The sequence below is a fragment of the Biomphalaria glabrata genome, chromosome 2 (assembly GCF_947242115.1).
Source record: "Biomphalaria glabrata chromosome 2, xgBioGlab47.1, whole genome shotgun sequence".
Lineage (NCBI taxonomy): Eukaryota > Metazoa > Mollusca > Gastropoda > Planorbidae > Biomphalaria > Biomphalaria glabrata.
The window spans coordinates 53,018,879-53,046,374 of NC_074712.1; the positions used below are offsets into that span (position 1 = coordinate 53,018,879).

The 27,496-nt window shown below is 33.1% G+C and overlaps 1 protein-coding gene across 4 annotated transcripts; it reads left to right on the plus strand.

Moving 5' to 3' along the window:
• Nucleotides 1-194: 194 nt before the first annotated feature.
• On the plus strand, nt 195-26,335 carry LOC106077150 (rap1 GTPase-GDP dissociation stimulator 1-A-like). 4 transcript variants are annotated; one of them, XM_056021393.1, is made up of 16 exons: nt 195-549; nt 1,926-2,024; nt 2,707-2,865; nt 3,222-3,347; nt 4,165-4,311; nt 12,668-12,796; nt 13,955-14,080; nt 14,614-14,742; nt 15,030-15,161; nt 15,414-15,551; nt 16,257-16,382; nt 16,900-16,989; nt 17,134-17,310; nt 18,576-18,704; nt 19,400-19,534; nt 24,084-26,335. In XM_056021393.1, the coding sequence occupies exons 1-16, from the start codon at nt 546-548 to the stop codon at nt 24,221-24,223; spliced, it is 1,986 nt and encodes a 661-aa protein (XP_055877368.1). In that variant the 5' UTR covers nt 195-545; the 3' UTR covers nt 24,224-26,335. The 4 variants fall into 4 exon arrangements, with proteins under 4 accessions (XP_055877368.1, XP_055877369.1, XP_055877372.1 ...); XM_056021394.1 differs by having other exon boundaries at nt 196-549; nt 19,400-19,465; XM_056021397.1 differs by lacking the exon at nt 19,400-19,534 and adding an exon at nt 19,784-19,851 and having other exon boundaries at nt 196-549; nt 24,084-24,202.
• The last annotated feature ends 1,161 nt before the right edge of the window (nt 26,336-27,496 follow it).

Consider the following 27,496-nt stretch of genomic DNA (forward strand, 5'->3'; position numbering starts at 1 on the left):
ATTAAATTTTATTTTGGATTTAAAAATTTTAAAAAGCGCTTAGTTACAAGCTGAAGGGTGTAATTTTATTTGTATACATCATTTTTACACAATCCTTTCGATCTCAAGGTATGCTCTGAATCAGAAGGCGAAGTTCCGAAACATATATTACATAGACGATAGATGTACATTAAAATATTTTTTAATCTAATTTAGACCCTAGATCTAAATCTATTTAAGCCATTGAGAGTCAAAAACTATAATATGTAGAAATAATAAACAAGAAAAAAAATTCTTTCATTAAGACAGTTTTATTTAGATCTAGTCTATTACTATGTTTTCTTAGATTCTACAAAAGAATAAAACGAATGAAATGAATAGTAAATTAAATAGGGCATTATTAAATAATTTTTACTTCCGGTGTCAAGTTAGCAACTGTAAACTATAGGATCGACATGAGATGGACAATCTCATACTTCACATAGATCTAGATATCTAGATCTAACATTTTTTTCAACAATATTCTAAACGAAAATAATCATACCTAGACTTATCTATCCAAAATAATGGGTAAATATGATATGGAGAATCTAGAATTTAGAGTAATTTTACTAATTTAGACTTTGTCACTTTAGTCTAGATTTACTCTAGATTCTAGATTGACTAGATGATAGATCTTTACTTTATATTTATACTTTATCATTTAACTTACTATGATTTACTAGAGTCTATCTATTCTAGAATGATTCTAGACAATCTAGAGTTTAGAATAAGTTAATAAGATTTTATTTTTATTTATAATAATTAATATAATTAATATTTAATAATTAAAAATAAATATTATTTATATTTAATAATTAAATTTTTATTGATTTTATTTCTATGACTATCATACTAAAAAATTACTCTGACGACTATGTGATATTGTTTTCTGTTACTCTTAATTTACTATGTAGATCTATCGATCTCATGTATGATACCGATAGATTTAGATTTTATATAGATCTAGTTTGTTTGTTTGTAAAATGTTTTACGTTTCTGACGTACATTCAGAGTTGAAGATAATCTACTTCCTATTCCAAACCTCCCCCCAGGACAATGGTGGATGGCATTGGGCAGGATAAGAACCTGGGACCATCGAGCCGACCAAACAACAGTCCAGCGCACATACCTCACTACCATAGCTTATTATTATTAGATCTAGATTACAATATGATTGTGATAATAAACTGTCTAAGCATTCAATTATTGTAATGACTAATGTTATTAATCATTAATGGTGTATTTCTTTGACCCTACCCTTAGACTTTGGGGCTGGGGTACATAAGTATGAGGTGAGCCGAATGCCACCATGACCTTGGTACAGCGATAATTAAAATTAGCACATGTATTTATCAGACATTTAGACAATTAAGTTATAATTAGTCATATCACAATGCTATTTTTATGCATTAAACAAATTTCAAATTATAGCATCGTTTATTAGATGTAATATTGTAATTATTAAAATCATAGCATTAGCATAGATCTATTGGATTTCACTTTGCATTTTTTTTTTAACATAAAGAGCTGTTCTGAAACCATTCTTTGCACAAAATAGGTATGTGATCATGCACATGACCTTTGGTAAAGACATTACCAGTTGTAATCCTCTTACCAACTCACACTACATTAGTCTCCTTATAAAATTTGTTTAGACTGTCCTCTTTAAATGATATCTTCATGTGATCTTTTCAACTATTGCCTGTTTTCCTCCTTAATATTTCAGTGCAGTGTTAAATAATGTTCAAAATATTTTGTCTTGAAATGTTTCATCATGTATATTTTCATTAAAAAAACAAACTAAACAAACTAATGATGAACTTAATGAGTCAGCATAATTCATTTTGCATGAAACAAAACTTTTTTTCTTTAAATTAAATCTTTTTTTTTTTCATCTTTTGTAGATGAAGTACTTACGTTGTTGACTCAATTGAAGATATCTGACAAAGACAAAGATCATGAAAATGTTATTCAAAAAACTATACAGCTAGTCTGTGATTTAAGTAAGTAAACACTACATTATAGATTTTGTTAATTTTTCTTTTCATTTTCTTTTTCTTGTTATTTTATCACTTGGACATTAAGACGCCCCCTCAGTCCACCCAATTCTAGAGGGTACCTGACATTATTTGGGAAAGTACAAGGGCAGTTGGTCAGTATATTAGTCACATAACACCCATGAGGACCGTTGGCCAAACAAACATTACCTTTACATAATCTGCCCTCTAGGTTTCAATGTCTTAGAATGTTTTACTCTTTTTATATTGTTTTACTCAATAATTTAAATTTTGATAAAAAGAATTTCACAATTTCTTCATTTTAATCATTAAATAATTATTAATATTTGAAGGTCATCTTCGTTTCACTTTTGGGGCTGTTAAAATTTTACTCTAATAATTTAATATTTAATTTTATTCCGTGACTTGGTCTTGTTTATTAAAAAATAATAATGTTTAGGACATGAATCTTTAATAAGATGCTGTTATTTTTATCCTAATGTTATTTATTTTTGTTAATTTATCAGCAGACGATATTAAACACAGAGATAATATTTCTGTCTTTAGAATAATACTTGTAACTACGTACCAATAAAATAATTAAATTAAATTGGTTTTAAAAAGATGTTCATGTTGAAAATGATAATACTTCTTGCTATTGCTTTATTATTTTTCTGTTTACTTCTAGATGAAGAAGATAATGATAACAAAGAAAACATTTTCAAAGCTCTAATGAATCATGAAGGTATGAAAGTTATATTGTCACACCTTACAAAAACAAACATCAATGAAGACGAATCCCTCCTGACAAATGTAGCTCAATTGTTGGCTGAATTAGCCAAATCAGGTGAGCCCCATTCACAGCATTCAACATCTAGTTGAGAAAGATTTCAGAAAATGTCTGTGATGAAGCTAGATAAATTTACACATATTGTCTTGCATAAGTTACCTTAAGTGTGTGGAAAATGTAAAGTTCTTATTAATTTTGTTTATATGGTTAAAACCACATTACTTTTCATACTTTGAAAACTATTTTCTAAGTTGTTATTTTTTAATTATTTTTTTATTGTATTGTATTATGTCAAGAAAATATACAGTCGTGTCTATGACCTAACTGAACTTATTTCGAGATGAAGAAAGGTGTTAGGAATATAGCTTTTTTTATTATTTTTTTTTTACTTTTGAAAAAAATCTCATTTGCAGAGAGTCTAAGAGAGCCTTTGGTTAGTATGGGAGTAGTGCCTCATCTATTAAGTCATCTGTCTAGTCAAAATATTGCCTTAGCTACACAAGCCTGTCGTGCATTAGGAAATATATGTTTTGATAATGGTAAGACATTTTTCTTTGATGTGTAGATACTTTCATATATTTTTTTTTAGTTTATGTTATACAGTTTTAAAATCTGCCTCACTGTACTGACCAAAAAAAAAATTTTTTTTGTTGGATTGGGCTTGTTGTCTGTACTATAGCAAAGTAATCAGTATGCTAGACAAGTGATGGGAAAACTACTTGTCTCATGGAAAACTCCATTTCAATGTAAGGTTCAGTTAGGCCTGCCACATATTTTATTTTAAAAATTAAAAAAAATACTGCCTTGAATATAAAAATCAGTTCTTGATGAAGTCCTAAAGCTTGTAGGTATTAATACAATTTGATGTGCTTTTATATAGCAGTTGAAAAGTGCTTCTTTAGTCCATGCTACTGGAATATTCTTTTGCATTATACTACATGGAAGTAATAGAAATAGATTGAGTTTTGCAACTGAAAAAACAAAGTAGTGATCCATTGGAGACCAGGGAGATGTGAATTGTTTGAAGATTCAGCATGGCTCTATTCTTTATAGTCTGTTAGATCTCTATGCCTAGTTCATGCTGTTGCTAAGAATGCTAGATTCTTGTTGACACATGATGTTACATTTTCTTGACTTTCAAAAAATTTATATAGATATTAATATACACTCAAGAAAGACATAACTCGCTGTTAATTAATCATGTAATTAATGTTTTGCTATATTCTATAAATTTAATATCTTGTAAACAATCTGAAGCTGTGGTGTGCTATACCTTTGGGACAATTATGCTCTTAGACCTACTAACGCCATCATATGTTGCTAGATGTTTTAATCACTATTTCTGTATCCTATTAGATCCAGGAAGACTTGCAGTGGACAAAGAAGATGGTATAACAATCATAATGAAAGTTTTGTCTAATCATTTAAACAACACACAGGAAGGTGCAGCACGTCTGCGGGTTATAGTTTGTGGTTTTCTTTTAAATCTAACCAACAATTGTGGTAAGTTGTTTTTTTATGTATTTTGTTTTGAAACTATTTTTAAAATGTAGTCCTTTTTTGAATCACCATTTTTACCACATCTACATTTTGTGGTTGTACAGTATTTATGGATTGAGCAACATTTTTTTAAATGTTAAATTAAAACAAAAGATAAACTTCACATTAATTCAGAATAAGGCAACTAGTAAGACTTCTATTAGAAATTAATTCTTACTTTTGTTGTCACTAGTAATACTGGTATTTTTGTATGTCATACAATACTTTTGAAACTGATTGACATGATGTATTCTGATGACATTGTGTTGATGAGACAATGCATTTCTAATGTTGTATAGTTCTCTCCTTTACACAATTTCTGAATTCTTAAACAATATTGTGATGGCAGAGATACAATTTTAAACTATAAATTTAAAACTAAAATATTCTTTTAATAAATACAAAGCTTTTCATTCTGGAACTTTAATAATAAACACACTTCATAAATGTACAAAACAATTCCAATTCATTTACTCTAGTCGCAGATCTCTCTCAAAACTGAATATCCAAGTCTTTGAATACTCCCTCTTGCCTCCTTCTAGCATCATCCAAACTATTTTTAAAACTTACAGAAAAACCATCATCATTTGAAATAATTATGTTATTACTTGCCAACAACATACAACCATGACCTTGTGCTGCAAATATTCAATGTAAAAATAAACTAGTGCAATATCTGCTTTATGTTTCGTGACACTATGTATACAAAGACTAACTTCGAGATATGACATGCATTAAAATTTTTCTGTTTCTGTAAAATTCATGGAGAACTTACAACAATGTAAGAGACTTGCTAAAGAGTTCAAAACTTAACAGCGTAAAATACTTTATGCATGAAAAGACAAAAAAAATGAATGATTGGTAACTTTCCAATTCTGATACCAGATTTCCATAAGTTTCTACAATAACCACTTATGGAAGAAGAAACTTTGGTTTGGTAGGTATGGGCTCTAGAGTAAGACCAACATACCCTTTGACCTTACTAAAGCTATTATAGTATTCAGTTGTTTAATTGAACTGCTTTAAAATGAAAGTAACAAGTCAGATATATTTAGCCAGAAATGTTTCTAAGGATGTGGTCCATTGGTAAAGTGTTTGGCTTCTGAACCAAGGGTCACAAGTTTGAATCCTTATAAATTCTTAGATTTTAAGGAGTCACTGAGTGCACACAAGTCTTCTCAGTACTTGACAGTTGGGTAAAATTGATTGTGATTGCTCATTGTGCTGGCCACCCATGTTGACCATAGGCCATAAAAACATGAGGCCTGTGAATCAGAAAGTCTGACCTGAGAAACAACGTTTGTTTAGTATAGCACTGATGTGTAACATAAATAAACATTCAATGTCTAAAGGCAACTATTTTCACATCAGAACATAAATAGAGGAGTCCAGTAAAAATATCATTGTGAAATGTATCTTTAATAAATACTTCTTCCTAAAGACTCACTAGGACTCTAGGACTTTCCAGTCCTCTGACTGTTTTATGTATTTCTAGCTCAATCATCATTTGTGTTTGTTTGATTTTTTTTATTGACGCTAAAAAGATTTTAGAATCAGACTATAAACTTGCATTTACTTGGATTAAACTGTTTGCATTATTATTACTAAATCTTGTCTGTTGAGTTGTCCCCCCTTTAATAGACTCCTGACCAGTGTTTTCTGTGTTCATCAGTTTCGGTTGTTATTGATCCTTTATGAGTGCCACCAGCGTTCACCCCTTCCACTTGAGATTATTGATTATTAAATTGAGTCTGTGTCGTGCTGACTCCCCCGCAAACAGTCTGGGCCGCCCCAATAGGGAATATTGGGCTGTCATATAAGAATGCTCGTTAGAATAGATGCTTGGAAGAAATAGGTCAATGGCGTCTTTTGTCTGACGTGTGATTTTGTTTGCAGATATTGTTGGCTGGACGTATCAGTTGTGTGCCACAGACTATGTCGAGGGGGTTTTTCTGTGTGGAGGGAGGGAGTGGTAGTGATAAGTGTGGTTTGTGGCGGGGGGATAAAGTATGTGAGGTGGACAAAATGTAAGAGATGAGTTGTTGATTACATTCATGGCGAGGGTGGAATCTTAGAACATTAGAAGAGTGAGTGAAATCATGCCACTACCCTCTCTTGTCAAATCCTTTTGAGTGTAGGCCTACTTCTGTGATTAGCATAATTGATGTATTTTTTATGTTGAAACATTTACTGCTGCTTTTAATTTGTTTTATATTGAGGCAAATGAAGACCTTTTTCTTTTAATCAATAGTTCAAGCTGCTTTGATCGCATCATTTTATTTTCTTCTCATGCTTTGTTTTCTTTATAATGTCCTTTTCCTCGCAATATTTTTTCCTCATTGAGTTATACCGTCAACAAGGGGAGACTATTGTTTCACCTGTTGCTGAATCTGCAGACGATCGATCTGAGTTGTCCACTAGCTAAAGAACAAAGTGTTTTAAGTGTCCTAGCCCCTACTTCTGGATTGCCTCTTGGCGCAATTGTTTAATGTTGTTCTACCCAAGAGAAGTATTTGGCGACCAACCTTCTGTGTGGCCAGTATCAAGTTTTCAAGTACGATGTTTCTTAAAAGAAAGTAGCCTTCGATTTCAGTTTTCCTTGACCTCCATGCAGTCTGCAACAGTGCACCAGTCTGAAAGGGTTACGGTGCCCTTGTGTCTGGAGTTTATCTAACACGCTAGCATCATGATTTATATTCGCTTCCTTGAAATGACTGGGGACAAATAGCATGTTATGTCCGCTGTTCTTAATTTTTTTACAAAACTTACATCAACTCACTCTGTCTGTCTGGTAAAAAGTTTGTAAACATTATTTCACCCACGCCCAATCTCGGATCCAGCTAAAATTTTGCTCAATTATATATTTTACCTGACAACACAAGAATCAATTTTAAAAAATCAATTAGTTAATTAACTATTGGTAATCAATTATTTTGTTTGGTATCTCGAACAAAGCAAATAAATTGTACTTGACTGAGGTACTGGTATAAGCTGAATTAGTCCCCTTTTTAGGTCGCCGTTTTAAAGTAAGTTTGAAACAAACAATATATAACTATACAATCTTTTATTTTCATACACACCTCACTAGTAAAGTGGTTAGGATGTCGGCCTGGGGAGGCTTAAGTCATGAGTTCAAATTCAAGTCTTTCCCCTTTTAAAAAAAAACGAATACGGTAAAAAAAAAAAATTCACCCAGATATCCCTTTCTTTCTCTCCCCCCACCCCCCTCCAAAAAAAAATTCACCCAGATATTCCTTTCTTTCTCTTTCCCCCCCCCCCCCCTTCCCTTTCCAAAAAAAAAAATTCCCAACTGGTCCAAATAAATGAAAGGATCATCGCGAATAGAGAAAGTTAAAAGCATGAAATAGCGCAAAACAAAAACAAATGGTAAAACTATTTCTAATCACACAGATTTATTGTGGCTGGTCTAGATCTAGTACAACATTGAATGACATGACTGATCCAAGCTAACAACTACAACTACATTTTGCATAAGATTGCTTTGTTTGGGTTTTTTAAGTGTTGTTCTTGTTATCTTAGTCTTAACACTTTTGAAAAGTGTTATTTGGGTCTCTACCAACGACTAATGTCAAAGTCACTTACCACTCAATCTCTTTTAAAAAGTCTTATTTCTGAAGCATTTTTTTTTACTTTGAAAATTGAACATTTTCTTTTTTGTTTAACCGCTACATAAACATGATGAAACAATTTCTTGAAAGTATTGCACACGTGTACATTTCTCTAGTCTTGACGCAAGGAGAAAACCCACTGGACACGATGACATATTTCCGTGAGAGAAATGCTGCTCTTCCAGTAATGAGACGAACTCCCCTAGTTTTGGAAAGCTGCTGGTTGAGGGTTAAAGTTTCTCCATAAAACATTTGGTTGAAAAGTGGGTACGGTTTTTTATCAGTTCACGGTATGTGTGAGGGTTGTTATTGTTAGGGTTAAATTTATGATTAAAGTCAAAGTTATAATTAGGGTATGTTATTCAGTTACATTTTTAAAAATCGTTTTAATTTTTTTTTTTTAAATCTCCCCAACATCCGAACAGAGTTACTTCCCGTAATTAACGTAAAAACAAGTCTTATACATTTTTGATCTATTAGAAGAATAGCTAGTCAATAAGTTTGATTGATCTATTGATTTCTTGGCTAAATAAAACAAAACAATAGTTTACACGGAAGGCAGTATTGTCTCATCAATACAATAGGATCTCTCACTACAGAATGTATAACACATTATTTGCGTTGTCTGGTTGAGAACAAGACGTACACACAAACACACATATTTACGCTACTGGGTAAGTACATATTTCATAGCGTATTCGATGGCAGCTTGTGTGATCCCATGTTATCTTGTAGAAATTGGAATTCGATACATTATGTGGCAACCTTTGTAACATAATTCATTGCGTAGTCGATTCCAGCTTGTGGGATGCGACGTTATCTTGTAGAAATTGGAATTCGATACATTGAATGGCTACTATGTAATATCATTGCGTAATCGATGCCAACTTGTGTGATCCCACTCTATTTTGTAGAAAGATGGCAACCTCTGTGACTTATTTCATTGCGTAATAAATTCCTGATTGTGTGACCCCACGTTATCTTATAGAAGTTTGAATTCGATACATTTTTAAAGAGATTTTGTTGGAAATAGGATTTGATAGGTATATTTCTCAAGTTCTTCTATGGGTACATTAGGGACGGCTTGGAGATGGACTGTGCGTGCTGATATGACCTTGACCGAGAACAAAAAAGACTGAAGGGAAAGAGTAAGAACATCTCGAACTGTGCCAAAGTTTGCCGCTCCAGAATAGCCTTGTGTAGTCACAGCAGATTCAAGGAGAAAACACCACCAGTAATTCATCTGGGCATAGCCATTGTGTTTCGAGGCAGAAGACATAAAAATAGATCAGTTAAGCCAAGTCAAGAACGCTTCATTGAAAAATGGCAGTTGCCAACGAAATATCTCAAGAGTTGCAGCTGATCTTTGTATCACCTCTACTTTATTACTACTGTCGTAGAGCGAATCTGCTACTAATTCTCACATATTGTTATTATTTTGTGTCACAGACGAAAGAGTTGGAAAAAACGTTTAAAAAATTCATTCTGCAGAGCTGAAATATTGTCCTAGATCAGCACTTCCTATACTCTGTACACCAGATACGCCAATAATATCTAGCTAGAGTTATCTTCCATAAATGGATATCACAAAAGATATCAATATCACAAAATAATTTTGTTTAATGGCAAAAACAGGATCGTGTAAGAATGGAGGCTTGATCAGCACGAGTCGAAGATTGAAGAGTGTGGAGATAGAGATATTCCCACATTGTGTTAGATCTAGACTGGAGCTTGTTCGTGAAAAGTCCTAAATATTTGTCAATGAGCAAAACTTTGAGCTCCATAAAGCAACAACTGCCAAACACTGGAGGAAGCTTACGTAAGATAATACTCCATATCAAGCACAACAAATGAAGTGGTTAAGGTCGTTAAAAGACAAGCCAGTCTGATCGTCTCTTGCAACCACGGCCAAATAAACCTTCCCAGAGAAAATGAATTCATCACTGGTGATTGCTGCTATGGAGCTGTTGTAAGCTGAACTTTGAATGCTGAAGATGAAAGAGGACTTTGGAACTTTGAATGCTGGGGATGAAAGAGAACTTTGGAACTTTGAATGCTGAGGATGAAAGAGGACTTCGGAACTTTGAATGCTGAAGATGAAAGAGGACTTTGGAACTTTGAATGCTGAGGATGAAAGAGGACTTTGGAACTTTGAATGCTGAGGATGAAAGAGAACTTTAGAACTTTGAATGCTGAGGATGAAAGAGAACTTTAGAACTTTGAATGCTGAGGATGAAAGAGAACTTTGGAACTTTGAATGCTGAGGTTGAAAGAGGACTTTGGAACTTTGAATGCTGAGGATGAAAGAGGACTTTGGAACTTTGAATGCTGAGGATGAAAGAGGACTTCGGAAGTTTGAATGCTGAAGATGAAAGAGAACTTTAGAATTTTGAATGCTGAAGATGAAAGAGAACTTTAGAACTTTGGATGCTGAGGATGAAAGAGAACTTTAGAACTATGAATGCTGAGGATGAAAGAGAACTTTGGAACTTTGAATGCTGAGGATGAAAGAGGACTTTGGAACTTTGAATGCTGAGGATGAAAGAGAACTTTGGAACTTTGAATGCTGAAGGTGAAAGAGAACTTTAGAACATTGAATGCTGAGGATGAAAGAGAACTTTGGAACTTTGAATGCTGAGGATGAAAGAGAACTTTGGAACTTTGAATGCTGAGAATGAAAGAGAACTTTGAAACTTTGAATGCTGAGGATGAAAGAGGACTTTGGAACTTTGAATGCTGGGGATGAAAGAGGACTTTGGAACTTTGAATGCTGAGGATGAAAGAGAACTTTGGAACTTTGAATGCTGAGGATGAAAGAGAACTTTAGAACTTTGAATGCTGAGGATGAAAGAGGACTTTGGAACTTTGAATGCTGAGGATGAAAGAGAACTTTGGAACTTTGAATGCTGAGGATGAAAGAGAACTTTGGAACTTTGAATGCTGAGGATGAAAGAGAACTTTAGAACTTTGAATGCTGAGGATGAAAGAGAACTTTAGAACTTTGAATGCTGAGGATGAAAGAGGACTTTGGAATGAGAGTAAATTCTCTGGAAGACTGCTATGTGTCATAAAAATAAAAAACCTGACTATTCTCAAGTCCAAATATTAGCAAACGAATAGAAAAAGTTTCTGTGTACTTTGAAGCTAGGAAAGTTTATGGCTTTGATAGTTTATGGCAAGGGTAAGCATTAATTAAGGGAATAAAATGATTATGCTGAATTGTTATCACTATGCAATACGGGATACTGTTAATGTAATATTTTAAAGAAAAGTTATTTTTTAAAATTGTATTCTGTTACCCAAAGTAATGATTTAAATAATACTATTTTATTTGTTGTTTTGTGATGTTCACAAGTTTTCAAGACATTGACTTTCACAGAAAATATTGAATACATTAAACATTAGTTATGAAATGCTACTTAAAATTCATGGAATGGCAATTCTTTCATGACATCAAGAAAAATTCACATTCTTCTTTTGTGTTACCTCCTATTGCTTTTCCATTTTAATTATCTCCCTGTAGTGACAGTTCAGTATAGAATCAGTGGTCAGGATATAGTGCATTACATAGTGCATATTTTTGGATGGTATTTTTCTCTTTCTTCCTCTCTCTCTCTCTCTCTCTCTCTCTTATTCTCTTTTTTAACTCTTTTTTTCTCTCTCGATTTTTCTGTCTGTCTGTCTGTTTGTCATCTGTTATATTATCACAATACACTTAACAATACTGATGTTTAAAGTTATACTCCAATTTTATTAACATGAAACAAGGAGAGAACAACCAGCAGAGACTAATACACAGTGACTACACACTACTGACACACTTCAGAGTAAACCGTGAAATCGTGAACATACTGAACAATAGAACAAGGGAGACTACAAGAAACAAACAAACACACACACAACCTACATAAACATAAATACACATATAAATGTAACATCATCTACTGTTTTGTACTCTTCTTATCTCCTCCATTGAAATCAATGATTGATCTTGTTTCATACTCAAAGGGTGAGTGGCTGGAGAGGTAGCAACCTTATTATAGTGTATTGCTTTAGGTAAAAAAATTAGTTTAATATGCAGATATCAGATAGTTTATGTATTTTAAATAAAGTGTTCTCAAAGGACTCAAATGGGTAAGCAGAAAGATCGTTACATGTTGACTTAAAACAAGAAGAGAAATGATTCAACCAGTGAGTTCAAGGTAGCCTAGTCTTGAACTATCTACAGAAACATGACCAATATAACAAAGAAAATATTACTTTGGCAGAAACCAAAAACATAATATTCACATTTGGAACATTTCACACTATTTAAAATTAACAATTTAAAGAGATGAAACCCCTTCACCTTTCCTACACACTTATAACGCACCTAATATATAACACACCTCTCCCACAAACACATGTATTACACACATATCCTCCACACACATGTTGATTGCAGACTTTGTTTCCACCTGAATGAAGCTGTCCAACATGTTCTTTTCAATGCTGTAAAATGTAAACATTTCTATTGCCAGAAAAGTCAAGTTTAGTTTTGTTGTTAAGGAGAGATGATAAAGACATTCATCTTATTATTCATTGTCACACACTTCACAAGAGAGTAGCAACAAAATCTGGCCAGAATATTTGCTCCTATATTGTTTGATCCTAATCTTGTGTTTACTTGTATAAATGTTTTGTCTGGACAGATCAGCTCCAGGAGCGAGCAGTGGACACCAATGTCTTATGTCAGCTCAATGATTGTATAAGTGCCCACTTGGAGGACAATGAACTCACTAACATGGCATTACTCACCATAGGCAGTATTACTGAGTCAGGTCAGCTTCAATTACATTTATAACAATACAGTGTTTATATTAATAACAATACAGTGTTTATATTTATAACAATTTCGTTTTGTGGTCAATTAACAATTTTCAAAGGCTGATCAGTGCTGATTGGATTTGGTCTGGTCAGTGCTGATTGGATTTGGTCTGATCAGTGCTGATTGGATTTGGTCTTGTCAGTGCTGATTGGATTTGGTCTGATCAGTGCTGATTGGATTTGGTCTGGTCAGTGCTGATTGGATTTGGTCTGATCAGTGCTGATTGGATTTGGTCTGATCAGTGCTGATTGGATTTGGTCTGATCAGTGCTGATTGGATTTGGTCTGATCAGTGCTGATTGGATTTGGTCTGATCGGTGCTGATTGGATTCGGTCTGATCAGTGCTGATTGGATTCGGTCTGGTCAGTGCTGATTGGATTCGGTCTGATCAGTGCTGATTGGATTTGGTCTGATCAGTGCTGATTGGATTTGGTCTGATCAGTGCTGATTGGATTTGGTCTGATCAGTGCTGATTGGATTTGGTCTGATCAGTGCTGATTGGATTTGGTCTGATCAGTGCTGATTGGATTCGGTCTGGTCAGTGCTGATTGGATTTGGCCTGGTCAGTTCTGATTGGATTTGGTCTGGTCAGTGCTGATTGGATTTGGTCTGATCAGTGCTGATTGGATTTAGTCTGATCAGTGCTAATTGGATTTGGTCTGATCAGTGCTGATTGGATTTGGTCTGATCAGTGCTAATTGGATTCGGTCTGATCAGTGCTGATTGGATTCGGTCTGGTCAGTTCTGATTGGATTTGGTCTGATCAGTGCTGATTGGATTTGGTCTTGTCAGTGCTGATTGGATTTGGTCTGATCAGTGCTGATTGGATCTGGTCTGGTCAGTGCTGATTGGATTTGGTCTGGTCAGTGCTGATTGGATTTGGTCTGGTCAGTGCTGATTGGATTTGGTCTGGTCAGTGCTGATTGGATTTGGTCTGGTCAGTGCTGATCTTTTTTTTTTTTTTTTTTGGTAAGCCACATTCTTGGTATGTGGTACTTTGTACTTGCAAGTAAATGAAACTTCATTTATGTCTTTTAATCTGGGCAAATCTTTAACTATTGCACTAAGACTTAGAGTTAAATTAGTACTAAATATATTTATCTCTGACCAGATGCTGGTAAAGAAGCAGCTGTTAAATCTGGTTTGCTGGACACATTTAAACAACTTTTGGACCAGACTGGGAATAATGAACAGAAAGATATCATAGTTGACTTGCTGGGAAGTCTTATGGAGTCTGGTGAGGAACCATTCTGTCGTACACATAATATTGAATACTCAGATGACATGTTCTGTTTACTCACCATTTTGTCATTTCTAGTCATCAACCGAGTGGATAGTTTGAAAAAGAAGGACTTTAAAAATAATGAATTGGTTTCATAACAACACTCATGAAAAACAAATTGAGACATAGATTTTTATTAAAGTAATAATAAATTTATTTAGAATCTTTTAGAATATTTAGAATCTTGTTTGATGTATATAATTCATTTAGTAAATAAACAAAAAGATTCTTGGGAGCCCAAGAGAAAAAAAAACAAGATTTCACAATTTTTCTTCCATTTCTATATTTTTACTCTTTTTATCTCTAAATTCAAATATCATTTTGTGTTTACATTTTTATTGTCTAAAGAAGTGTATTAACAGATATTTTGTAGTTATATTTTCAACACAAGTAACATTTCTTTTGAAATGTTTGTTTCCTGAAATAAAAAAATTTAATTTACAAATTAGTTGCTGTGTAGTCATTTTTTTTTTTATTTTTGCTTTCAGAAACAGCCAAAGACATTGCAGCTGACAATGGTCTGTATTTATCTCTAGTCAATATTGTCAACTCTGAGACACAAAGTCCTGAAATTATCAAAATGGCTTCTGATGTGTTGGTGTCTATATTGGTTGGAGGCAAGTCAATGCTTAATTATAAATTATTTTTATACCTTGTGTTATTTTTATGTTTGTATTATTAGCGTGGTTTATGAGTTTTCTTTATGTGTGCTCTATTTGTACATTTTCCTTTTGTTGGTTCAATAAGTGTTTTTTGTATGTTTTATTAAGAGTGCTCCTAAGTTTTATCCCAAAAAAATTGTAAATGTTCATTATGCGTGTTTTATGTGTATGCATATGCACTGTTGAGATGTTTTTAGGTGAGTCATGCAAATGTGTCAGTGTTAATAAAAAAAATGTTTCAGATCAAAGTATGGAAAAGCTGTATATGTCTGGAGATGGGGCTCTCTTGGCACAGTCTGTAGAATGGCTGTCATCAGACAAGGACACACTGAAGACTTTAGGAACACTAGCCATTGGAAACTTTGCAAGACGAGGTGAATCTTGGCATTAATTATTTTGAGAAGATCAAACAATAGATAAGTTGTGAAGATGCATTCACTTATTATGTACCTTTTTTTTCTTTCAAGAACAAATATGAAATATATTTATATAGACCAAAATAAATGGATACTGGTAGATAAATAGATTTAAATTTTAATAGAAAAAGTTTTCTAAAAAAAAATTTTATGTTTAAAATGATTCAGTTTGTCTATTCATTGCTGTGTTGTTTGCATTTATTTGATTAGATGCTTATTGTCAACATCTTGTTGAGATGGGAATCGTGGATAAACTCATCAGTATCTTGAAGACCAATGTGACATCAGAGTCTAGTTTTATGCTACATCATGCTGTATTAAGCTCATTAAGAAACCTGGCTATTCCTGGTGAGTTCATTTCTGTCTACATTTGTTCTGCTCCAGAGACTGTCTAATGACAATGCTGTGCCTTTTTTTTTACATTTGAACAGACCACAGACAAATCTGTGTCTATATTTGTAGCTGCCCTCAAAAGGGGAAAAGCAGCTATTACTTTTGTGTGGTCTGTTGGTCTGTCATTTCATCTGTCACTTTAAGATCTCAAAAACTAGAAGTGATATTGAAATTCTGATTTCATGATATTTTAGAACTTCTAAAGTCTAGTTGCAAAAGCTACTTTTTATCTTCTGAGAGTTAACTTTTTGTTTTTTAAATTAAATAGGTAAGCCTTTTTTTTTTTCAGAAAAATTCTCCTATTTTAGAACTATTTACTATCAATAGTAAAAACAGGGGAGGCCATATTAAGCAAGGAAGGTGAATATTTTGTCTATTTTTAAAAGTCTTAAAGACTGTTGCATAAAATACAGATTGAGGGGGTCATTTTTCTCTCGGTCCATTTCCTCTAACTTGTTTCCACAGAGATGCCTTGATGAGGTCACAATAGCTGCAATCCCCTTGCTAAGGGACACTGGCTTTATTCATAAGAATGTAATCATCTTCTTTCTGAGATGAATTAACTTCATGAGTAGATTTCATAGAAAGAGTTAATTCTTTCATTTTTGACTTGATTGTGTTCATTTGGTAAAACTGTATGTTTCTTCTCACTGCTGACAGTGGCCAATAAACCCAAACTACTTGAAGCAGGAGTCTTGGAAATATGTCTGAGTCTCATTCACACTGATGTTATGGCTGTCATATTTAAGTTGTTGGGAGTTTTGCGTATGTTGATAGAAGGTCAAGGTAAGCTAAAACTAAGTAAAAAGGAAGTGTTTGTACATTCATTTTTTTTAACCTAAGTATTTGTGAAACTGTATATCTGTGTTTCATAATGTATTGCAATTCAGGTTCATCATTGTATATTAAGGAATTAATTACATTATAATGACAGATGTGCTTGAAGCCACGACTTTCCACACCATCTTATTAGCTTCACACTAAACCGAAATTTTAAATCTGGGAAAGTTACAGAAAAACAAATTTTCTAATTTAACTCTATGTGTAAATTAGTTTTATAATTTTTCTTTATGAAAAAGAAACCTTTATAGAAATTAAGAACCCAGGTCTTGTGCACACTAACCTTTATAGCAATATATATTTAAAAGAACCCAAGTTTTGTGCACAGAAAACGATGTTGTGTACATTTTAGTGAATGATATAAACAATTATTTATTCAGTTTTTGTTAATGTAAATATATTTTAAAGTTCATGAGAACAGGTCTCTAAGTCTATGTTAACAGCTTTCTTTTTAAATTTGCAGAATCTGCTGCCATTAAATTAGGTCAAGATCGAACATTCCTGGATTGTTTGAGTGAGTGGTGCGGTGTAGAGGCTCACGCTGGGGTAAAAGGTCAGTTTGGTTCATGCAGTATCATTAAATAAAATTTAAAAAACTGTATGGGTGAAAATGTAATGAAGCAGATATTAAATACCAGTAGTTAAAATGACAAATGACACTTATTTATTTACCAATTTTTGTCTCTTGCTACTCTAGGGGAGGCAACTCGAGTTATGGCATCACTTGTAAAGAACAGCAGATCAACATCTGTCATACAGAACCTGATAAGAGCAGACGGCATCAACCATCTTGTGTCTATGGCTATGTCCGAACATTTAGTTATGCAGAATGAAGCAATATTGGCTTTGACCATCATATGTACTACAGCCCTAGGTGACACTTATTGTTAAGTCTTGTTTGATAAATAGATATGTAGTTTTTGAAGGGTGTATTAAAAAGTTTTGGCTTGATTTCTGCTAGATATGTAAATAGTATTGCGTACTAAATATATATTTCTGCTAGATATGTAAATAGTATTGCGTACTAAATATATATTTCTGCTAGATATGTAAATAGTATTGCGTGCTAAATATATATTTCTGCTAGATATGTAAATAGTATTGTGTACTAAATATATATTTCTGCTAGATATGTAAATAGTATTGCGTACTAAATATATATTTCTGCTAGATATGTAAATAGTATTGCGTACTCTATATATACAAACATACTTCTCAAATTAATAGATTCAGTTCAGAGAAAACACTTTTTCTTTTTTAACCTCTATTTTGGTGACATTTTATTATTTCTTAATTTCCATGTCACTTGATAGTGAAATTGAATCTTTGGAACTGTTAAAACGTTCAACCTTAAATCTGTCATTTCATAAATTATTTTTTTTAAGTTTATAAAATAATAAATCATTAAAATTTTGATTAAATTCTAAATTAAAAAACACTTGTTTGCAAAAATATTTTAGTATGAATGGCTGTTATTGTTGAAAGAACATTTTTAATTAAACCAAGAAATAGAGACTAAAAATTGTAAATATTGATCTCCAAGCTTTTATGTATTGGAAATTTACCATACAAGAATTACCAAGTGAACAGTGGCTAAGTCTTGATTTTTTCTATACTGTGCTTTGTTCAACAAATACAGACTCAATTACCAATATAATAAGATCTAGTGTAAACTTTGTTAAGCTTTCAATTTACAATTTAATTGTACAAAATTGTGGTCAAGTTCTGATAACAAACAAAGGATATAAGTAATTGTGAAACTGTATATCTGTGTTTCATAATGTATTGCCATCCAGGTTCATCATTGTAATGTACATTAAGGAATTAATTACATTATCATGACAGATGTGCTTGAACCACACTAACCTTTATAGCAATATATATTTTTAACAACCCAAGTTTTGTGCACAGAAAACAATGTTGTGTACATTTGAGTGAATGAGCTGACCTTATAAACCATTAGCCACAGTAAGATATGACCTTTACATGAAGTCCCATTACATGTCAAGGTCTTGAATGGAAAATTGTTTTTTAACTTCCATTTCTTTTTTTACTCCTCGACTACTCTTTTTTTTTTTTGCTGCTAATTACACAAACTTTCATAATGTTCCTGAAAGTGACCTTGACCTACTTTCACAGGAGAAGCTTCTGTTCCTCTCAAAGAAGCTGACCTGACCGAGACTTTGATCATATTATTGAAAGATGACAAACTTCCAGCTGAAATGATGTGCAATGTGTTTAGTTTGCTTCAGGCCATCTCAACATCAGGTACATTGGTTTTTAGTTTCCTCAGTTGACTGTCATACCATCTTATAGTTCTAATACCTCCAAGAGTTTTCTAGGAGAGTATAACTAGTAGCACAAGGTACTGTTGTTTTCCTAGTTTGTTTGTTTTAAATGAAAGATAAGTTGCTAACTTGCCCATGTTAAAAAAAAATAATATTTAAAAATTGCTCTATAATGTTTGTCTGTATACTGTTATGTTTTTAGCATACAGTAATGTTTGTAAACATTAAAAGTAGTAGGTGAATCTTTTGAGTATGTAGACCACCAACCATAAGTAGTTTCATGTTTCTTTTTTGTTAGTGATCCTTATGTCTTAGTTATTTCCCTGTAATACTTCACAGTGCTTCAAGTTTTTTTGGTTTAATTTTGAAAAAGTTTCTTGTCATCCTAGAAAGAGTAAAGTACAAATGAAAAATGGATCTCAACAAATAATTTGAACACTTTTTTTTTTTTTGTATAGCCTTTTTCATGTCAACCTTTGTTTGTAGATAAACATGAACATTTGTAGATGAAGTTCTTGTAGACTAAGTGTTTACCCTTCATCACCAAGTGTGCCAAATTATTCCAATATTTTCTCAAGGCTAACTGATATCCTTTAGTTATTGTCTGTTGAATGATGTTTGTCTAGTTCATTGAAAGGTCATTTCCAATGGTACTAACACATGAACTCATTTCAGCCACCCCATCTGTGCCTCCATCTTGTGCTCTGCTTGCCTGCACTGGCCTCATGCCTGACGTCCGCAGTAGGCTCCCTTTCTTTTTTCCTTCTCTTCCTTCTCTCATCTTTGGATTGAGACTTCACGGGCCAAACGGTAAATCTCTTCTAGAATGTTTCTCATTTTTAGTTGCCGCTCCGTCAAATCTGTTTCAAAATGACTATTTTATTTTTGTGTGAGACCTCCTAATGCATTGAACAACTTGTCAGCATGAGACAGTTCAGTGTAGAAATATAGGAAAACAAAAGTTGTCTTTCCTGCCCATGAAGTCTTAATATTTGCTTGTTTTGATTTGTTGCTTGGCCTGGTTTTTATTTTGCTTTCTTGTCATTGTTTAATCTGTAGCATTTCCTGTTTGTCACACTTGCATGCTTTGATTAGTTTGACTTGAACTACAGTAATCTCCCTTTTTTGTAAGTGTTCTCTTTTTAGAATGTGCACTTTAGCTTTTATGGGTTCACTTTTTCTAAGGTTTTTTTAAATATTTGATGGGAAAATTATACGCGGTACTTTAATTTTTTATTTTCTGTGAAATTCCAATAGTGAAAAAAAAAATTTATGATAAAAATCCCAAAAAGTATAAAAACATATTACTATAAGTGTACCATTTTTGACAATAAAGAAATCTTATGAATAATAAAATTGATATGATTTTTACAGTAAATAGTACATTTTACTTTTTGAAATGAGAACCAGCTATGCTCCTACTCACAACTATAAACAAAACATGATTGGTTGCTGTTTGCATTGTGAACCTAACTGGCTCAGTGCAATAACCCATTATTTACTTTTGTTGGTTATTTTTCCATTAATACTCTACAGTATTATGTGTTGTTGTTTTTTACTGTTCTTAATGTATTTACTGTATTAGCTGTGTTATTTTCATTTACTAACCAGACCACTGAGGTGACAAGAGGTGGCCTCTGGGCAAGTGCCATTAAAAATAAAACCTGTGAAGTAGCAAATCTCTGAAAGTTCAACTGCAAAGTAGCCAGGGATTACTGTAGCCCAAAGTAGCCAGGGATTACTGTAGCCCAAAGTAGCCAGGGATTACTGTAGCCCAAAGTGTCCAGGGATTACTGTAGCCCAAGTTGGCCAGGTATTACTGTACCCCTAAGTAGCCAGGGATTACTGTAGCCCAAGGTGGCCAGGGATTATTGTAGCCCAAGGTGGCAAGGGATTATTGTAGCCCAAAATGGCCAGGGATTACTGTAGCCCAAGTTGGCCAGGTATTACTGTACCCCTAAGTAGCCAGGGATTATTGTAGCCCAAGGTGGCCAGGGATTATTGTAGCCCAAGATGGCCAGGGATTATTGTAGCCCAAGATGGCCAGGGATTACTGAAACATCTTCACTGCATTTCTAAAACAATGGTTATAAAACTGTCCAGTGCAATCCGAGCAATTCATTTGAAGACGTTTTTTTTTTTACATTTTTGAAAGTTAACATCCCATAAAATAAGGGTTGAAGGAGCTTAGGGTTGATGAAGTCAAGGGTTAACAAAGTGCAATTACCGGTTGTTGTCTTGTTGCACCAAACTGTTGTAGGCTTAATATATCTGAACTAATAAAACTTCAAATAACTTGAATAACTTCCTTGTGAACAAAACTATATATAATTGTATTGATTATATAGACCAAAAGCAAGTTGAAATGAAATGAAATAAATGTACTACACTTTAGTAATAATATTTCTTAACAAAATCTAACTCACTACAATAACACAAGCTTTCAGTCTCACATTCTGGAGTCATCTCCCCTAACTAAGACCAAATGACGACAATTTCTTCTATTTTGCATCATTCACAACCAATTGCTAACCTCTTTCCACTGTCACACACACTCCATAACACAGAGCCAAATATATTTACTATGGGCTGACGGTGACAAAAGATTGTCTCTATCGCAGGGTCCCCCTAAGGCATAGGGCCCCAGGCGGTTGCCCCACTTGCCAGCCCCTAAGGCTGCCTTTGATTTTGTCTACTGTATGTATGTACAGTGTAGTACCTGGGTTCTTTGAAAGTAAAGCAAGCGGGAGGGTGTATGTAGAAATATAAAGTATACTGTTTCTATTTCACATATTCTTGGTTATTGCAGGTGGTTCTGAAACGAATCTCACATGATAAACACTTGGTCACAATATTTGTTTGTGAATCTATTATGTATGTAAATGTTTGTTATAAAGACTCACTTCCATCTATTTTGTCTTATTACATTCAAGTGTAGAACTGTGATTACTAAGTAGCAGGCTATCATTCTAATGAGGTTGCTGAAATTTTTTTATTGCACCAGTCTAGTGAAATAATGTGGTTCAACAATTGAAATGTCTAAAAGATATTTACAGATGAAACATTTTTGTTCTGATAAAAGCAATGGCGTGTTAGAAAGCAAGCTGGATTTAGGAAAGATTAATAAAAACGGGCTCTTGTAATTGCCCAGCAGAAGTGCATGAATCATGGCTAGACATTCATAATACTTCACTTGCTAGACATGGGGAAAAGATTTTTGGTGACTAGTGAAATATTGATGCAGTAAATAAATTTACTCTTAGGAATATTCTTCAACACCACATTTTCTGTTTATAATTTTTAAAAATGTAAAAGAGAAATGTGTGAATGAAATCAAAGTGGCACCCCTATTTAGGCATTTTAAATTAATGAACAAAATTGGCATTTAGCTCCCCTGCTACAACTCTGTTTTAACCTCAGTAATAATAATTTTCTTTTTATTATCTCCCTTTGACAATATCTAGCTAAAGTATCACATTCTTTAGTTGTAAAGATATTATATTAGAGTACCGTATCAAGGTAGTTGTATTTCTTTGAAATATAGAATATTACCATCAAACTAGTCAATTCATAGTATATGTAAATTATTTTAATTTGAAGAAAAACACACTTGGTTATATTGAAAGTTTGGATGTAAGCATGGCTCTCCATGAGCAAACAAGTGAAACAAATTTCTTTTTACTCATTTCAGAATAAAAAGAGCTTACAACTGTTTGCATTTGGTGTTAATAAATATTTTTAATAATTAATTAAAGCAGTTTTATTTATGATATGCTCATAGAAGCATATTTCATTTTTAAACCTTTTTTTTAATTGTGGAAATATTTTTTATATTTAATTCTTGAATTTCAAGCTTTCTCTTAATCTGTAGGACAATAGGACAAAATCTACACAAAGGCTATTAGATTTGGAATGTAAGCTGACATTCATGTTTGTATTAACTTATATCATTAAATTGGGTTTTTTATTCCTGAAAACTGAAGATCCTGACAAAGCATCTGATATTTTGTTGATTGTATCCATTTTAATCGGATTGAATGGGGAACATCAACTTTGCAATTTTTTATTTAATATTTTGTTCTATAGCATTGGAGTTCTATATTTATTGTGTTGTTTTTTTTTCCTTAAATACTTTGCGTTGAACTTTTTATAGAACTCACAAAATATGTATGTATCTTTATTTTTTTTTTATTTTTTTTTTTCCCATCAGTTTTCTGGAAATTATGAGTAACTTTTGTGTCCTTTTTGTCCATTGCCACCAATGTCTCTTCTCTGTTGTGGAACTGATTGTCAATGAAAAAGCACATGCTATTTTTTTTTTATTCTGAAATGTTTAGTCAGCATGTTGTGAGACTTTGGATCAATACCATGAAATCAATACTTGCATTTGATTGGCTCAAGCTGTCTGACATTAGTGCTACAGCAATACACCCAGAGCACATAGGCACACACATACACAGAAGCAGGTTCAGATTTGGCTGATAATTAAACATGGTCATTTTATAATTGTATTGTTAAATTATTGACTAATGTCACCTCAACATTTGTGTGTGTTTGTTGAGATCTATCTATGGTTACTATTTTTAGGTTTTAAAGTGATATGAGAATATCTTTATCTCATATTAAAAATTATCATTTGTTATTTTCACTTTATCTTTTAAACTTGTTTTTTGGTTTTAAATATATGTGCTATACAATTATATTATTGTGGTTATATACAGATTTGGAATAAAAAAATCTCTGACACACATAAACTTAACAAAAAAAGAAAATGATGGGAATTAGATTTCCACACAAACTCATTGGGGCACCCTTGGAAATCAGTTATTTTCACACAGTAGGTTACTTTTCAAAACTGACTTGGACAGTGTGTATTAACAAACTGTAAAATATGGGCAGACAGCAGAAAAAAAAAGGCAGTTTTTGACTTGGAGAGAACTGCATTATTTTTGTGACCAGGAAAACCCTTAAGTGATCTGTATAATTTTCAACATCTGATGCAGACAAAGCTAGTGTCCACCAGTGTCTTATTAAGTTTTCTTTTCTCGTCTGGTGTCATAGGCAAGGGCTTTCCTTTGGGTCCTGTGACCTACTTGAGAGTTCTCCAGCTCTCTCTCTCTCTCTTTCAGAGGCCATCTGCTGTCAGCTACTTTCCTGTTGACAGTTTGGGCAAAGTGGTGCCTCCAGAGGGGCACTTCTTTTACATCATCCACCAAAAAAAGATGCAGCCATCCCCCATTCATTTATTGATATGTTATATCAGGGAAATTTATGTTACATTAAAATCATTTCTTATGATATATCTTAGTGAAATGTTTTATCATAGCCTAGTATATTGTTGTTTCATTTCTATTTTTAGGAACTCTCAAAGATGACATTTTAACTTCCAATATTGTTGACCTGGTCAGATCACTGGGAGAAAGTCATATGGATGAGCGAGTGAAAGATGCAGCAAGGTCCACAGTACTTTTACTGGAGCAGTCAATGTCTTGTACTTAAACTAACTTTGTACACATTTGTTGGTCATTCCAAGTTAGGCTACTCTTGCAAGTTTTTTGTTATTTGTTGTTAGTTGTTTTTTGTACTACTAAGAATTTCTTGTATCCATTTTTAAGATGGCAGACAGATAGCTTGCAGTTTGTTTTTTTAAACTGAGTTCCTGACATTCTTATTGATTCTGTGTCCCATTGCTATATTATAAATGTTCCTATTGCTAGGACTTTCATTGAGTTTGAAAACAAACTTTGTGTACATGGAGTCCCATCCTAACAAAAGAACATTGCTTGTCGATGTATCAGCATGAGCTTAGTGGACACTCTCTTTTCATCATCTTTACCCTAAATATTTCACATTGTTTCTTACAATTCCATTTCTTGGGGATTTTTTTTTATTCTTTCTGTCCAAAGTAAATGATTGGATCAAGTCCATTGGTCTCTGTGCTTGCTGGGAGTCATTACTTTAAATATCAGCTTACTATTTTTTTTTAATATAAAAATCATTTGTTTTATGGTCAAATTATACACAAGTTGTAAGAACTTTGTACATAGACTAATTGATCAGTTACTTTGTGCTGGAATGTGAAATTAAAGAGCCTGGAGATTATAATTGAAATATTTCTTAAAGTCCAGTAACTCTTGTATGTAACTTGTATTATAGTTGTACAACTTTGGAGTTCAATGTTCTAAGAATCAGTCACTAGGTCTCTGCAACTGATGCTCTTGAGACTTAAATGTACATGGAAATTGTGTGTCCAGATTTTCAGAGCCAGAAATAGAAAGCTGAACTTTATGTATTAATTGTACTACCTGGCACAGTAAGACTCTTTGTCCAAAACTAACTAAAACAAGTGTTCTATTTGACCCAGCTTGGCAGTAAATTAGATGAACTTGTCCTCATGCTAAGGTCCAATGAATACAAATCAAACTGTTTGTAGTAAAACTAAATATCTTTACACCACAACCTTGTTTGTAGCAAACATAACTTAATATTTATGTTATATAAATATATATATATTGGCTCCATCTTAAAATATTTATTTTTAGTGTAAACTGCTTAGAAAGTGTTATTTCCTGAAAAGATTGAAATACTATCTATGTAGTAGACAAAGTGACTGTTGCATAAAGTGACACCAACATTAAGATGTGACGTTCTAATCACATTGTTAAACAATTAACTCAGAGATAAATATAAATTCTTCTCTTTTGAACTGAAATTTTGATTTTGCATTAGTACTAAATAGTACAATAATAATATGATAATTTTTTATTTTTTTTTAAATTCACTATTTTACTAATTCAGCAAATATTTTATCAGATATTAAAAATGATAAAAGTTGTTTATTAAGAATTGAATCAAACCATTGTGGTGGAAATTGAAGCTAAAAAAAAGTCAATGGAATTTCTGTCACGGCAACATGTTCTCCTCTCAAGCTGCTAATGTTCAGGAATGTTAATGTACAACTACTTTATTTCTACTGGTGCAATAGAACTTGTGTACTGTACATGTCCACTAGAACTTGTGTACTGTACATGTCCACTAGAACTTGTGTGTACTGTACATGTCCACTAGAACTTGTGTACTGTACATGTCCACTAGAACTTGTGTGTACTGTACATGTCCACTAGAACTTATGTACTGTACATGTCCACTAGAACTTGTGTGTACTGTACATGTCCACTAGAACTTGTGTGTACTGTACATGTCCACTAGAACTTGTGTGTACTGTACATGTCCACTAGAACTTGTGTGTACTGTACATTTCCACTAGAACTTGTGTGTACTGTACATGTCCACTAGAACTTGTGTGTACTGTACATGTCCACTAGAACTTGTGTACTGTACATGTCCACTAGAACTTGTGTGTACTGTACATGTCCACTAGAACTTGTGTGTACTGTACATGTCCACTAGAACTTGTGTGTACTGTACATGTCCACTAGAACTTGTGTGTACTGTACATGTCCACTAGAACTTGTGTTGATGCTATTTAGTGTTTTGTATGTTTACATTCTCTGTAAGTGTTCCTTTTTTTTTTTATACAATGTTTTTCTTTGAATGTGCCACAGAGATATTCAGGCGATTTGTGCATTAAAAATATTTTGCCTGATCCCATGATTTGATTTGATTTTTTGTTTGTTTTGTTTCTATACAATTTTAAATAAAGTAGGGACTTTATTTCCAGGTTGTCTTTATTTCAGTTTGTTGGTAAACCAGATCAACATTCACAGAGCCATGACGATATAGTTACAGAATTTTGTTTCTAACACTCAGTGGCACCTCAAGACCTACATTTTATATAGACAGACTACATTTGTGAGGACCTCTGGTGGCACACACAAAAAAAAAAAAAAAAAAAGATGTATATTTTAAAGAAAGGAGACGAAACGGGCACATTTTTTATTTGAAAAACACAATGCCATTAAACTTGAAGAAAAAAAAAAGAAACAGAGATTTCTTTCATTTAGCCTTACAGCAATCTTAGAGTAGTGCACGGCATCTTAGAGACTTATGTCCACTGTAACATGGAACTTGCCAAAGCTTGAAGTCTTTCCTGAAAAATTTTATTTCTTAAATGATTTTGAACTGGTTTTACGTTTTGAATAGCTCATCAAAGGCTGTCATTACCAATATTATTTACAAAATTTAAACCTCAAAGTATTTTTTGGAGTAATTCTTTAAAGTTTTTTTTTATGCATTAGAGTAGCTGCTCAACATCTTCCATGAACTCAAGCTAATTAAGGATCAGGCTTTGTTATTCTTCTTATAATTTGTAAGTTGTAATTCACTGCTTTCACCCAATCTTTTTAATCCATAATAGTTTTAACCCAATTTAATGTCTTCCATGTTTTGGGCTATTGTCATGTCCTTGGACACGAGTTTTGAATATGTATTCATTTTTTTTCAGTTCTTCCAGTATTGTGTTTGTTAAATCTTCTTTGATAGAGTTTCTGAGTATTGTTCCAGTTGATGTATGATAAAATCTAAAAAGAAATGACTAAGAGTCTCTAATGCAACTGAGCACTCAAAAAAAAATATTTTGACCCTTTTATCATAAAAAATATTTCGACGGTAATTGTTTTTGACGTCTATGTTGTTAATTATTTGAAGTAGTTACCAGGTGCACATCTCTTTGTAACGTACACATGCTCGAGGCTCCTCGACCCGCAAGTCGCCTACGCCTGACGCCGCCTCTGCTAAAACATTTATTGAAAATAGAAAATTTGATTTTAAGACTTGAACTCTAAAGAACACGTCCAAAGGAGGTCAGAAAGG

What these genes read in the sequence shown, in the direction of transcription:
- LOC106077150 (XM_056021393.1), top strand. An exon ending in ACAGCTAGTCTGTGATTTAA is followed by an intron (nt 2,025 to 2,706) that starts GTAAGTAAACAC and finishes GTTTACTTCTAG; the next exon opens with ATGAAGAAGATAATGATAAC. An exon ending in GGGAAGTCTTATGGAGTCTG is followed by an intron (nt 14,081 to 14,613) that starts GTGAGGAACCAT and finishes TTTTGCTTTCAG; the next exon opens with AAACAGCCAAAGACATTGCA.